Source organism: Typopeltis vanoorti, chromosome 4 (assembly GCF_054136105.1).
Source record: "Typopeltis vanoorti isolate ZY-2024b chromosome 4, IOZ_Tvanoo_1.0, whole genome shotgun sequence".
In the NCBI taxonomy this organism is placed as follows: domain Eukaryota; kingdom Metazoa; phylum Arthropoda; class Arachnida; order Uropygi; family Thelyphonidae; genus Typopeltis; species Typopeltis vanoorti.
Genome location: NC_143552.1, coordinates 158,507,475 through 158,523,015, shown reverse-complemented (window position 1 = coordinate 158,523,015; position 15,541 = coordinate 158,507,475). Strand labels below are relative to the sequence as shown.

Sequence of the window (15,541 nt, the reverse complement as noted above, 5' to 3'; positions counted from 1 at the left end):
CTTTTGATTGGATCTCATTTGATGGAATGCAGTTTTGGGACTTGACAAGAATTTTGGAAATCTAATTGAATCTGCTGATGAATAATTGTTTGCAACTGCCTTAAATAATGAAATGAAATATGAAATTACTCTATTTAAAATGTATTTTAAACAGAGTAAAAAGCGTATTTTATTTTATTTTTTAATAAAAAATGTGGTTTTTTAATAATTTTTAGGTACTCCACCTCGGCTTGATGGAACTACCATAAACTTTTCTGAAACTGCTTCGATGCCTGCAGACAATCCTCCAGAACCATTTTCTTTTTGCAGTGATTCTGTGTGGTTGAAGGTAAGAAAATATTAACAGTCTGTATAATATTTAGGAGGTTCTTTTGCTTGCATATAAAATAGAGGATCCTGTGAAAAGAATAACATATTTTATTGTTAAAAAAATTTATCCCAGATTAATAAATATGAAGTAAGACATGCATTGATTGCTTCTCTACATGGTAGTTTTTGGAATTAGACTATGAGGTTAGCATATTATGGCTATTAATTACATGTATTCTCCAGCTGGTTTGCCTGTTTTATGGGATGAATCCCCTCTCTCCCCCACCACTTCCATATGAGGCATGTAAAGATATGTGATATGTAAAACTGCACTCATAACAAAACCATAGCTTTATACATTGTTCACATCATCAGAAACAAATTATTATCTTGCTAGATGATGATTCTGAGAGAAAGAGATTAAAACCATAGCTTTATACATTGTTCACATCATCAGAAACAAATTATTATCTTGCTAGATGATGATTCTGAGAGAAAGAGATTAAAGAAGAAGCTTGACTAGGATAATGGAATGGATAATCAAACACCTCCCATTATTTCTGATGGGTATAGCTAGCTGTGGGCTAGCTGGATAGCTCAGTCATGGAAACCACTCAATTATTTTGCTCTATGACCAAGATTATTTATTATTTTTACAAGAATTCTATACATTATACTTAACAAGAAAGTAGTTTTCATTCATATTTTACCGTAGCATAAGTAAACAGAAAGTTTGAATGTGAAGTATCTTCTCAACTGAACTGCTCATGTGCACACTTTTCATATGAATTATCTTCTGAATTTGCTTTACCTGTTTTAAGGAATCTCAAGTAGTCATGCCCATTTGTCCACAGTAAAAGATGCACTCCTGAATATGAACGAATTGCAAAATTAATATTAGTGGGATTTTTTAAAATTTCTATTTTATTTTTATCCCACAGTGGTTTATATTTGTTTTTATTAGTATTCAGGTTGTTTGTTTTCACTTTGATATGTGGCATGGCAACTGAGTTAGAAATGGAATATTTAATAATTTCCTCTTATCAGTGATAAATTCCATATGAAATAAAACCTAGTAAAGTCTCTATCTCTCTGATATTCATTACAATATTTTAGGCATAATTATCAGTTTGAGCATAACTGAAAACCTAAGGTCAGTTATTAGGACAGTGTGGTCTGATCAGGGTCTTATTCAATGGAATGATAACTCTTCTATCTCTGCAGGTCAGCATCCTTCTCAGTATTGCATCAATCCTCTGGGTTATCTTCACCACCTTTGTGATATGCTCCCCTGAATTTCAGTTTTCTATCAATCATCACCCCCAAGATCTCTTGTCTCTCCAACTTCTTCTAGTACAGCTCCTCCAATCGAGCATGCAGCCTCCCATCGATGTATCACAAACTTCAAGACTTTACATTTTGCTGCATTAAACCAACACCCCCATTTATTTGCCCATCTATCTAGTTTATTCAAATCCTCTTGCATGGCTGCTACATCTGCAATATTACTAATAACCCTTCCCAGCTTCACATCATCTGCAAACAACTGAATATCCCCTCGCAATCCATTGACAATGTCATTGATATAAAGGTTAAGCAATACAGGTTCCAGTACAGAGCCCTGTGGAACCCCACTTGTAACCTTCTGCTTCCTTGATATTGCCCCACTGTACACAACTCTCTGATACTATCAGACAGCCAATCCTTAATCCAGTTGACTGACCCGACATCTAAATCCATGTGCTATAACTTAAATATCGGCTTATCATGTAGCACCCTATCAAATGCCTTTGCAAAATCTAAAAAAAATGGCAGTCTATGCTTTCCCTCATTGACTGCTCTTGTCACTTTATTATATAAAGCAATCATATTACTTAAGCAAGAGCGCCCCCTTAACAAATCCATGTTGATTCTCATAGATATCATTACCCTCATCTGCCCAACGCTGTATATAGTCCCTCACTAATTTCTCCAAGACATGAACAACTGATGACACACGAACTGGTCTATAATTAGATACTTCCAGTCTGCTACCACCCTTATGCAATGGCACTATCTTATCTTCCTTCCATTCCTTTCCCATAGCCAGACTTTTATTGAAAAGCCAGGTCAAAGGAGCTGTCAGTTCTTTAGCACATTCTATCAAAACCCATGGTGAAATACCATCCAGTCCCACTGCTTTACTGACATCCAGAGTACTCAGTATTTGGAACACTCTCCTCTTGCACCTCTAAACCTCGAATCTGCCCTGCCCCTCTTGTATTGAAACCTTCTTCTCCAAAAAGTGTTCATTGAGCAATTCCACTATGACCTCTGCTTCAGTCACTCTATTCCCATTTTTATCCCACAATGTCATCTTCCACATTTCTCTACTTCCATGCTGGAGTAGAGAAACTGAGGAACTTTTAGCCAGATATGAAGAGACTGAAGACCCAACTGTTGTTAAGGAGCTCATAGCAATGCTGGATAAAAACAGAAAGGAAAGATAGATCTTAACCATGCATAAACTCGATTTCACCACATCTACCTGGAAAAGCTGGTCACTTCTGAGAAAATTAGGTGGGGCAGAACCAACAACACACAAAATAACAGAGATAACTCCTGATCAAATGGCTAATCATTTATTGAAAACCTCCAAGATATGTCCTGGCTCTTTCAGGAAAATTACTGTGCAATCTTCCATCAGACAACTCCTAAAGACGGGCTCCGAGCTTCCTGAACTTGTTCATAGTATCTTGAGAAGAGGTACAGGTAGCCTTAAAACTCACCAAGAATGTCAAGGCTGCAGTAGTGGATGGTGTCCTCCTGAGTTTCTAAAACATCTCAGTCAACAAGGCCAAACATGGCTGGCCACCCTTTTCTCAAAAATTATAATGGCTAGAAGACAAAATAATTGCCGTGTCCAAACCAGGAAAGATCCAAATGATGTGAAAAATCTACGACCTATCTCCTTGCTTTGGTCCACCTTTAAGCTCTTTGAAAGAATTCTCCTTAAAAGAATTTCACCACTCATTGAAAGAGCACTCGCGATTGAACAAGCTGGCTTCAGGCTGGGAAGAAGTTGCTGTGACCAGGCCCTGACAACACAGATTGAAGCAGGCTTCCAGAAGAAACTTAAATCTGGAGCCACTTTCATTGGCCTAACATCAGCTTATGACACAGTCTGGATCAGGGGCCTCCTCCTAAAGCTAGGAAATATTATAAGGTGCAAAAAAACTTTCCAGCTTTTTGAATCCGTTCTCTCCAACAGAAAGATCCGGGTCCATATTGGCAGAAAAAAGTGCAGGCCCAGATTCCTTCACAACGGTCTTTCACAGGGCTCTGTGTTATCCCTTTACTCTTTAACATCTATGTGTACGACTTATCACATACCATCTCAAGCAAGTATATGTATGCTGATGACCTAGCAATCCTGCATCATTCTACCTCCTTTGCCAACCTGGATTCAACCTTGAACACAGACCTGAACATCCTGGAAGAGTATTCAAGCAGTGGTACTTGAAGCCAAATCCAACAAAAACTGTGTCCACAGTATTTCACCTGAACAATACAGAAGCAAATCAATACCTCAACCTTTCTTTCTCTAGAAAAATGATAAAACACAAGCCTCACCCAAAATACCTTGGAGTGAGCCTGGACAGAAGCCTAACCTATAAAAGGCACATCACCAACCTGTCCAACAAAATTAAAACAAGAAACAATATCATTTCAAGGCTTGCTGGAACAACCTGGGGTTGTGGTGCAGAAGTCCTAAGGTCATCTGCACTAGCCCTCGCATTCCCTGCAGCAGAATATTGTGCCCCTGAGAGGCACCCCTCTCTCCTGGCTGCCTGTCCTATCTAACATTGCTCCACCAAACATACGGAGAAGACAAGCCTCAATTAAATAATTTAATAAAGCAATGCACAACCTACTCCTGCCCCTGCACCAGACTCTCATAAATCCACCTAGTCTTTGCCTAAAATCTAGAAAGCCTTTCTGGTCCATGGATGAACTCTCTTCAACTGCCTTGCCATCAACACCTGATATATGGATAGAATACTGGTCCAACGATCTTCCAACAAATGACTTTCCTGGTAGAAGAGCCCTGTGCTCTGCAGCCTGGTTTTGCTTTTCCTAGGAAGATTTGGTCATCTATCAGCAGGATCAGAACTAACCGGGGCAGATATGGCTACTTACTACATAAATGGAGGCTGTTAGACCACCTGTATTGTGATTGTTCTCCCATATCTCAGACAATTACTCATATTGTGAACGACTGCCCAACGTGCAAATTTCACGGTAGTGGCCTACAGGATATCCACAAGGTGACTGATGAGGCCTTGGATTTGGCTTTCCAGACTGGACATAGACCTGTAGCTGTTCTGTATTCTTTTTGCCACAAGAATAAATAGATAAATTCTTCCGGAATCATTTCTCCTCCTACTGGCCACATAGCTAAAAAATTTTATCATGTAGACCTCTTAAAATGAATAGCTGTAGTGATTGTGTAAGTAGTTAGAAAAAAAAATCATATTTTTTTTGAGTAATTTTTAACTTATATAATTAATTTTAGCTGAAGCACATTAAAATGAAAGTGTGATATGAAAATCATTTTTTAGCTGAAGCACATTAAAATGAAAGTGTGATATGAAAATCATTTTTTAGCTGAAGCACATTAAAATGAAAGTGTGATATGAAAATCATTTTTTAGCTGAAGCACATTAAAATGAAAGTGTGATAGGAAAATCATTTTTTAGCTGAAGCACATTAAAATGAAAGTGTGATAGGAAAATCATTTTTTAGCTGAAGCACATTAAAATGAAAGTGTGATAGGAAAATCATTCCAGTCAAAGAAATATTACCCAAAGGGATAGTCACAGTGTAGTATTGATGCCATGGAAACTAAGTAAATGACTTTCTGATGAGTAATTGAAGTATTACATTTCTATAATAGTAGTATCAATTTGCACTCTTGTTTCTTTTGATGGTATTGTAAGACAATAGTTTCTTCTTTTCCTTTCCTTTGTTACATATATTCTGTTATTTCCTTTTGTCATGCTAAAATGAAAAGTACCTTATAAATAATAAGTGCTAGCAGAATGTTAGTACTTGCTTTTTTTCAATGTGAAGTTATTAATATTTTAGAAATTCTTTGAATGCACTATATTTTTTGTTCTTGCTTATGAGGAAAAATATAATTTAAATATCACTATTTTCAGCCTGAAGAGCAAGTACCAACATATCTTACATTTACAAATGCAGAATTGAAGAAATTTGTCCTTGAAAACATACATCTAAGTAGACATGTGAAGGAAGAAATCAATGGGCCCAGGTAAATTTCTCTTCACGATTAAAAAATTCCTTGTTTTAAAAAATGACGATTAATGCAAATGCAAATGAACAGTATTGCACAAAATTTAATAACAAAGATTATACTTTTAATTGAGATTTTCAATATCTGACTTTTAGTGTTGTACCATCATTATATTTTGACGAAGATGGGCTGGCAATTTGGGATTTAGCCGACCAAATTGTATTCTTATTGGTTAAACCAAAATGAATACAATTTGGTCAGCTAAATCCCAGATTGCCAGCCCATCCTCGTTCGTTCAGTATCCAGGTAGATACCCAACAGGGTGCACCACGAGAAGGTGAGGATTGAACATTAGGTCAGAAAGCCTGGTCGGTTCTCTGCATTCCTTTAAAGGCTATTGTAGTACTATCATATCCTGTACACCCCTTGAGGGTACATGGCAGGAATTTGATGATGATGACTTTTAGTAAAAAAAATTAGAATTTGGCTTTTTTCTTGAATTTGTAGGAACTGACAAATCGTGTATGAGCTAACAGGATTTTGTATTTTGGTTATTTTATTCCACTAAATATTTATGTATCATGTATGAACATATTCATGCATTACAAACATATGCTCTAAGAAAAGAGACTATACAGAAGTCTAAAATTAATTCTGGTAACAAACCCCCTATCATAATTGAAATCAATAATTTAATAGTTATTGCAGTGAGAGCAAAAATAATGTTTAACGAGGTGATGTAAAAGGTGAAGATTGATTCAGAGTAACTTGAGCAATCACTAATGCATAGAATTTACTGTGACAACATCATTGCAATTATACTGGTAATTTTTACTGCTGTTTATTTTTACTCATGTTACTCAACATGAGTTTTTACCTTCAATTTTAACTGCTGATTTGCAGATTTATATAATAATAAAATATTATTATATAATAATAACAATGATAAGTTAACAATATGTCTTAGGATTCTCTGTTTGTGACAAAAATTCAACTTGTTCTTCAGCATTTTTCATAAATCTCTACGAGTTCACACAGAAATTGATAATTTTCCCATTCAGTTACAAACTGGTGCAGAATTAAAGGTAAATTAGAGACACTATTCCATTCATCTGAAACTTTGCAACCAAGCCTGCTGGCTATATAGTGCAACCATGTAAAACTTTTAATTCAGCTTTTTAGGAATATCATTTACTCCAGCTACCTTCCACATCTGAGAGTTGTTGGATTTCTTTCTTTTATCTCATCTCAAGTAATAGTACTCTGATTGCATTCCTCATGCCACTTTTCTGCCATTTATTAACTTATTTAGTACGTTTTCAAATTACTACAGGCATGCAGAATATCCTTATCTTCCATTTGTATATGACCATTTTTTATTCCTCTTATGGTATTTCCATTTTTAAGATGATGAAGGAAAGGTTTCTATGTTCTTAAAAAATTTTTTCTTGTGTATTTTGTTTAGTATCTTTTACACATAACTTAGCTTTTCTACATTTTTCTTCTTTGTTCTCTATGAGTGCTTATTGACCACAAGTATTTTATAAAACTTCTTCTTCATGAACTGTTTCTTGAACATTCTTTCCATAGAGTTCTATTTTTCTGTGTTTGTAGACATATTTTCCGTAATTCTGAATAAGGCAATCAGTTTTTTTCCTTCCTTCCTCCAAAGTACATAGTTTTCAAACCTCTTTCCTGTTACTCAATAATATTTGTATATTTAAATCAAATACCAAAGAATCAGTTGAACAGCTGACAGCTGTTAAACTGATTCATTTCAGTACTTTGGTAAGTTTTTTTTTTCTTTTAGCAGGATACTTCTTATCCTGCTTTACACTTGCTGGTGTGATAAGAAGGATCTGTTCAGTTACCTCTTTTGTAATTTATCCATTAAAAAAAAAAAATTATTATTTCTGATTGATGCTTAAAGAAATAAGATGCTTAAATTCAGGCTCTAGGTGTGGCCGATGAACACAATCTTTTTTTTTCTTTTTTTAAATACATAATTTACTATAGTCTTGTGTTCATAATGGTATTTTTAGAAAGAAAATAACAGCATAGATGATATAACAACTTTCAATAATTTAATTAATAATTTAATTTTTACCTATTGTGTATCACCAAAGCCAATTTAACATCTTCAAGGAATAGTATACAATAAAGATACATATATGTATGCATGTAAGTGAGACTGAAATAAGGGAGGAAAAATGCAGAGCCTAAAACCTTGAAGTAAGTGTGTGCTATAAATTAAAGATGCCAAGAAATTATATTCTTGATTTAATCCTTTATCCAACTGTAAGCAAACGATGTTTGTGCATGAAGTATCTTCATGAAAATCTTTTATGCTTGTATGTACTTCTATGAAGTAAAGTACCTTTTTTTGAACAGATTGAATTACAGTTAGCCAAAGCAGGTTCTTGAAGATCTGAATAGCCATAGTAATGAAACCAAATGTAATCTTTACATTCATAAATTCTGACGTTGGCTACTCTGCCAGTCTGATTAAAATAACAGCTGCAGGTAATACCAGGGAGATCTAAAGGTTGCAGCTGATCTTTAGGAGAGTGGGATAAGGGATGCCATTTAAGGCTACATGATGCCAAATATGGACTGGTAATGGCATTCATAAATGCTGATGCTGATAGGGAGGTGATAAAGCAGACAAAGTAGTTGCATTACTGAATAATCACTTTGCAAGAGTGTATTATCCAGGCAATGATATTGTAGAGACAGATGTGACACGAACTGATGTTGGAATAGAAGTAAATGAATTGGACATGCTCAGGAAATTGCATATTTTAATTTGAATATAACTATGGGATTAGATGGTATTGGTCCACATATTACAAGAATGTGCAAATAAATTGACACTGCATGCTGTTTGATTAAAGTTTCACCCCTGGTAAGGTTTCAAGGGAGTGGTAGAAAGGCAGCATAAAGGAATCTCTGAGACAGATGTAGCAATTATAGGCTTATCAGTATCTTGGGAGTGATGGTTTTATCACCAATACCAAGTACTGATGATATTGGAGAAGTTGGTCAAAGGCAAAATTCATGAATAGATGGATAGGAATTAGATACTCTGCAGCATGCCTTTGTGAAGGGGAGATCATGTCTTAGTAATTTACTCACTTTTTATAAAGAGATAACAGAGTGACTGCTGCCTTCTGACAGCATACTACTTTGGATATGAAGCTGGATACAAACGTGTTTGATGGAGGTATATACCAAAGAGCAATATATGGCTAAGTAAAATCCTGGAGAAAGCAACATACCACAGGATTCTTTACTTCATTATCATCAAATTCCTGATATATATACCCTCAAGGGGTGCACAGAATATGATAGTACAACATGAAAAATTACATCATTACTAACTTCCTATCTTCAATTTTCCTCCAAATCAGTCTGTTACCTGTCAAGACTCCAACATTATCAGATCTTATATTTCTATCTTCTAAGGCACTTTTTACAGTATCAGTCCCTATATCTTGGTCGTCTTCCTCTGGGTCTTTTTCCTGCCAACCTTGCAGACAACACTTGTATTGCTAATCTTTCCTCCACTATTCTGTTTAAGTGACCATACCATCTGAGATTAGCTCTGCTAACGCATTCCCGGATGCTGACAATGTCAAGTTCTTTCCTAATATCCTCATTTTTAATATGATATTGCCATTGATGCCATCTGTTTATGCCCCTAATCTTTCTCAGGACTCCAATATCTGCGGTCTCTAGTCTTTGGTCAAGTGTTTTACTTCTGACCCAGCTCTCAGATCCATAAGTTAAAATTGGCTTGAATATAGCTAATTTAGTGTTTTGGCTAATTTCTCTCTTATTCCATATAAATTCATTCAGTTGACTTCCTACCATACCAGCTTTGTTGATATTTTCAGTGTTTCTGCCTATTTCATTGTCTTTGTCTTTTTAATGCTGACCTTCATACCAAATCTGTTATAACAGTTATTCACTTTAGTCAGGGAATCTTGCAGACTTGTGGTGGATTTATTTAGAAGTATAACATCTTCTGCATAAAGTAAAGAGCTAACATTAACATCTTGAATTTTGGTATCAGGTTTAATACCACTTTCCTTCATAATGTGATCCATATATATAATGAATAACAGAGAGGATAATGTACATCCTTGTCTTACACCAGATTTAACATTAAACCATCTTCCTGTACTTCCTTCAATTCTAACTGCTAACTTACAACTCAAATAAAGACTAAGTATTGCTTGATATAATGCCCCATTGACACCATATAACTGTAGCGTTTTAAATAGCTTCTCTCTTGACACCTTGTCATATGTCTTTTCCAGATCTACAAAACTTAAATACAGATCTTTGTTATATTCCCATGATTTCTCAACTATCTGTCGTAAAGTGAAAATCTGATCCTGATAGCCTCTATTTGGCCTGAATGAAGGGAAGCTTGTTCTTCACCAAGCTTCCCTTCCATAACTTCTCAATCGTTTCTCAAGTATACTTGCATAAATATTAACAGGAACACTCAGTAGGGAAATACCTCTGTAATTCTCACATTCAGTTTTATTTCCCTTTTTATATATGGGTACTATGAGAGCTATACTCCAATCATCTCTGGAATTCATCCTTCTGTCCAGGCCCTCTGAACTATACAGTGCAACCACTGTAAAACTTTTATACCGGCATACTTCAGCATTTCTGGTTGAATATCATCTACTCCTGCTGCCTTTCCACATTTCAAGCCTTTGATGGCTTTTTCTACTTCAAGTATGGATATGCATTCCTGAATGTATGCTGTTTAGTGTTTTTTACCACAGTGCTTTCACTGCTTGTTTCATTTAGCAATTTTTTGAAGTAATTACGCCATACTTCAAGAACATCTTTTTCTCCAATTTTCATGTCACTTTGTCATCTCTAATTCCTTTTACAACACTCTTTCCCCCATTTCTGGGCTTCTCCATATATGAAGAAGACCAGAAATGGCGGAAACAACAAAAACCTTCAGAATATCTTGCATCCTCTTGATATTTATTTTCTATGTTCTTACCAAAGTCTTCCCATGACTTTTGTTTAGCTATTTTTACACAGTGTTTAGCTTTCTTACATTTGTCTCTGTATTCTCTAAGAGCACAAGCTGACCTATTTGCCAGGAACTTTTGATATGCTTTCTTCTTTTCCTTCACTGCCTCTTTAACTTCCTGTGTCCACCAGGGAGTTCTGATTTTTCTATCCTTACAGACAACCTCACCACATGCCTCTCTGGCAGAATCAATCAATGTTTTCTTTAAGGTTTGGTTCCTGTTCTCGAACACTTTGATTTTTTCTTCAATAATCTTTGTGTATTTTAGTCTACAGTTCACATCTGAGAGCTGCTCAACTTTTATTTGCTTTAAAACTTTCTTAAATGTTCTGCTTTTCAAAATGAAATTCCATTTTATCCTGCTCGAGACTAAATAATAATCACTTCCAATTTCAAATCCTGTATACACTCTGGTGTCCTGCACCAAGGAAAAAACATCACTATCAACAATAACATAGTCAATGAGACTTCTTATTCCTTGCCTCTTCTCTCCATGTGAATTTGTGCACATTTTTGTGTTGGAACATGGTGTTAGTAATAACCAGTCCATGTCCTGAGCAGAAATCCAACAGGGTGTGGTTAACTGTTTTTAATATTTTTTGGATTTTGTGGGGGTTGTAGCCATTGGCTAAGAAAGTGTTAAGGATGTGGTTTAGTTCAGTGGTTAAGGCATTATCATCTGAAGAGATTAATTTTTCCCAGCTATATAGTGTTTTTATAACCCCTTATTGGGCAACACACCATCACACAAAAAAACTCAGCCCACTTTATAGTCAGTATAGAAAACCTCTCACTCCAACATACTGACATAATGGTCAGTTTTGACGTCTCCTCTCTATTCACAAATGTCCCACTCAAGGAAACCTTAGAGCTCATCCAAGCCAAATTTCCTCCTGATATCTGAGCTCTATTTCAGTTCACAATGAACTCAGGCTATTTCGTTTGGCAAGGAAAATTCTATAAACATATAGAGGGGACAGCCATGGGTTCACCACTTTCTTCCCACCCCTGGCCAACTTCTTTATGGAGACTTTTGAAGAGAAAGCCTTAAACTCAGCCCCACAAAAACCCACTGTTTGGCTTTGCTACGTTGATGATGTGTTTGCTTTTTGGCCACATGACTCAGATACACTCCACTCCTTCTTAACACACTTAAACAACCAACACCCCAGAATCCAGTTCACCTTGGAAAAAGAGGAAAACAACGGTCTCCCTTTCCTAGACACTCTAATCACTCTCCAGCCTGATGGATCCTTGGTTTTCTCTGTTTACAGAAAACCCACCCATACAGGCAGATACATTCACCAGCAATTTCCCCCTCCCCCCAATCACAACAATATGGGATTATAAAAACACTATATAACAGGACAAAATTAATCTGTTCAGATGACAATTCCCTAACCACTGAACTAAACCACATCCTTAACACTTTCTTAGCCAATGGCTACAATCCCCAAAAAATATTAAAACCAGTTACCCCCCCCCACTTCATAACGAAGATTACACTAAATCCATCACCATTCCCTATATCAGGGGCACCTATGAAAAATTAACTAAAATCTTAAAAAAACATGACCAGACTTCTTGTTACAAACCATATAAAAAATTGGCATCCCTTATCTGCTCCACCAAAGACCAACCACTTCCCCTAGATCTACCTGGAGTATATCAGGTCCCTTGCAGCTGTAAACTGTCCTATTTTGGCCAAACAGGCAGGGCAGCAATGTCAGGATTTCGGAACACAAAGACTACATCCAGTTTCACCAGTACAGCCACTCTGGGCTTGCAGACCATGCTCTGGATACCCACCACAGAATATGTTGGAAGAAAGCCACGTTAATATACTGCAGCAAATTTAAATATGAAAGATTATTCATGTAATCGGCCTCAGCTCTAAAAAAACTTTCCAAACCTCAACAAATTTGGGTGCATGAGACTGCCCCAAATTTGGGATGCTTGCATCTTGAGAAATTCAGCCCAACAGCCAAGACAACCCCAATATAGCCTGCTAGGGGACACTTTTAGGACCCTGGGAACAACAATAATTTTCTCTCTTCTGCCTCATTTGTTTTTTGTAGTGCCTGCGTGCACGTGTCATAGTTGCATGTTCCCATGAAGATGGCAATGTGACATTGTCGAAATATATGAGGTATTTATTAAAGTTTCTTTTAATTAATATTCCAGTATACATTGTAATTTCCTTAAATAATTTAATAGTCATGTGTTGCCAATGTATAAGCCTATCTACATGAAATGTAGTGAGCCTATCTTTTCTTCTTAATTTCTGTTTCAAATAACATTTTGCCCTCATTGCTCTTGATTGAAAAGTTGTGTAGATCATTAATTATCTTGTTTGTCATTTCTTTTATTTTTTTGGTGTACCTCTCTAGTTTGTTGTTTTACTTGTAGGTCTTCAATTTCCTTGCATTTATAATTAAGCCATGTTTCTTTGGCCTCTCTGCATGCTTTTCTTATTATATTGTTTAAATATTTATATGCGTGCTGCTAATGATATCGATGACTTGAACCCAGTTAAGATTGATTCAAAAGAATCAATGCCAAACTCACTGCCAAAAGAAAATAAATGCATTTTCTTTTGACAGTGAGTTTGAAGCCATCTGGTGTGAGGTGGAATCTAACAAGAACAATTACATAGTAGGGTGTTGTTACAGACCTGGTGGATCAGCTGCTAGTGATGAAGAAATACATCAACACATAGAAAAGATGAGCCTGAAAAGAGTAATCATAATGGGACACTTTAATTATCCAAATATTGAATGGGTAGCATTAGAATCTCATGAGAAGAATGAAAATACATTTATTGAGCTGTTGTGGGACAACTTCCTCAAGCAGCATGTGACAGAAGGAACTAGAGGTCAGAGAGTGTTAGATTTGATTATAGTGTCAGAGGCCGTTTCAGTTAAAGACATAACTCTTCTGCCTCCGGTTGGCGACAGTGATCATGCAGTGCTCACTTGGGAAGTGACTAAGTTTATGAATGTTCCATTCAGAAAAGGTTATATGCTGAACTACAAAGCAGGAAATTATGACCATCTGAGGAGTCTACTGAGTTCAGTGGAATGGGATCGGTTGCTGGATGGAAAGAATATCGACAGTGCATGGGAAACATTTAAACAATACTTAAATGATGCGATATCAGATTGTATCCCAAGAGTTCGAAGAATAAATAGGGTAGGAGTCAAATAGATGTGTAACCATATTAAACAAGACATGCATAAAAAAAAGGATGATGTGGAAGGAACACTGTGCATGTAAAAAGGATGATGTCAGTTACGAACATTATAAGCAGCAGGCTAGAATAGTCACAAGTGTTGTACAGAAAGCAAAGTCTGAGTAGAAGAAACTGACTCTGCATGCTAAAGACAACCCACAAGAATTCTTTCGATATGCTGTAAGTAAAAGATAGAATGATGAAAGAATAACTCTTCTAAATGCAGATGGCATGAGGGTTACAGACACAGTAGAGGTTGTTCAAGAAATGAGTGCCCATTTTGTTAAAAGCTATCAACCTGGAGTATAGGACATTGAGCTCACTGCTACATCAACAAGTGCTAAAAGAGTGTTCAGCTGACCAAGCTGTTTAATATGAGTCTCAGAACAGGAATGGAAGGAATGTATGGTACAAGGGTGGTGCAATGTATCCAACTATCGACCAATTAGTATCTCAGAAGTGGTGGTGAAGATTTTTGAAAAATTAGTTAGGACTTGCATTTAGAAATGGGTTGACAGTGAATCTCTACTTTGCAATGAACAACATGGGTTTACTAAGGGAAGGTCATGTTTTAGCAACTTGCTCACATTCTATAACAATGTTACCATTGAACTAGACAAGGGGAATGGATACACCATGATACTTTTGGATTTTGCTAAGGCTTTTGACAGAATACAGTATGATAGACTCCTGCAAAAATTGGAGAAAATGGGTTTGGGTTATAGAATGTTAGCATGGATAAGAGGATGGCTGACTGACAGATATCAAAAAGTGGTATACGGGGGATGTGAGTCTGCAAGATTTAAGGTAACAAGTGGTGTTACCACAAGGATCAGTGCTTGGGCGACTGTTATTCAATCTGTATATTAATGATATTGGGAAGGATTTGACAAGCGACATTCAGCTGTTTGCTGATGATGCAAGGATAGGTAGGGTAATCAGGAATGCTGCTGATATGCAATACTTGCAGAACGATTTAGGCTGGAATTATGGGTTTGGGAAAATGGGTGTCGTGTCAGTAAATGTAAAGTTATTCACTTCGGCATGATTAGATATCCAATGTTGTATTATATTGGTGGGATTATGCTAGAAGAAACTGATGAGGCTAGGAATGTTGGAGTGTTAGTAGATAGGAAGTTGATGTTTAGGGGACAGGCAGCAAAGATTGCAAATACAATTCAAAAGATAATTGTAACGCTGAAACAAACATTCACATGTAAAGATAAGGATATTATTTTGCCTGTTTACAAGGCCTTGATAAGACCTCACTTGGACTATTGTGCGCAGGTCTGGTCTCCTGGTTTCCATTGTGATTCTGATATATTAGAGAGAGAGAGAGAGAGTACAAAGGAGAGTGTTAAAAATGATATCAGGATTGTGGAATACTGATTATGAAGACAGATGGAGAATTTGTAGACTGCAGACACTAGTAAACAGGAGAAAGAGGGGTGATATGATTGAGACTTACAAACTTCTGAAAGGATCATACAGGATTTCAATTGATGGAATTTTTCAATTTATGGAGTGTGGGGAAAAGACAAGAGGGCATCCTTGGAAGCTGAGAATGAAGGCTACCAAGAAGGGTATGAGGGCTAGATTTTTCTCTCAGAGGGTAATTCGTGATTGGAATGGATTA

At 36.4% G+C, this 15,541-nt stretch overlaps 1 protein-coding gene across 1 annotated transcript in view; it reads left to right on the top strand.

The window, feature by feature from the left end:
• LOC150107790 (5-taurinomethyluridine-[tRNA] synthase subunit MTO1, mitochondrial) overlaps positions 1-15,541 on the top strand; it is a 309,050-nt gene that overhangs the window by 105,004 nt on the left and 188,505 nt on the right. The window contains exons 7-8 of the mRNA XM_090391541.1: positions 216-328; positions 5,511-5,623. Of these exons, the coding sequence (XP_090247667.1) occupies positions 216-328; positions 5,511-5,623 (226 nt within the window). The remainder of the gene's footprint in view (positions 1-215; positions 329-5,510; positions 5,624-15,541) is intronic.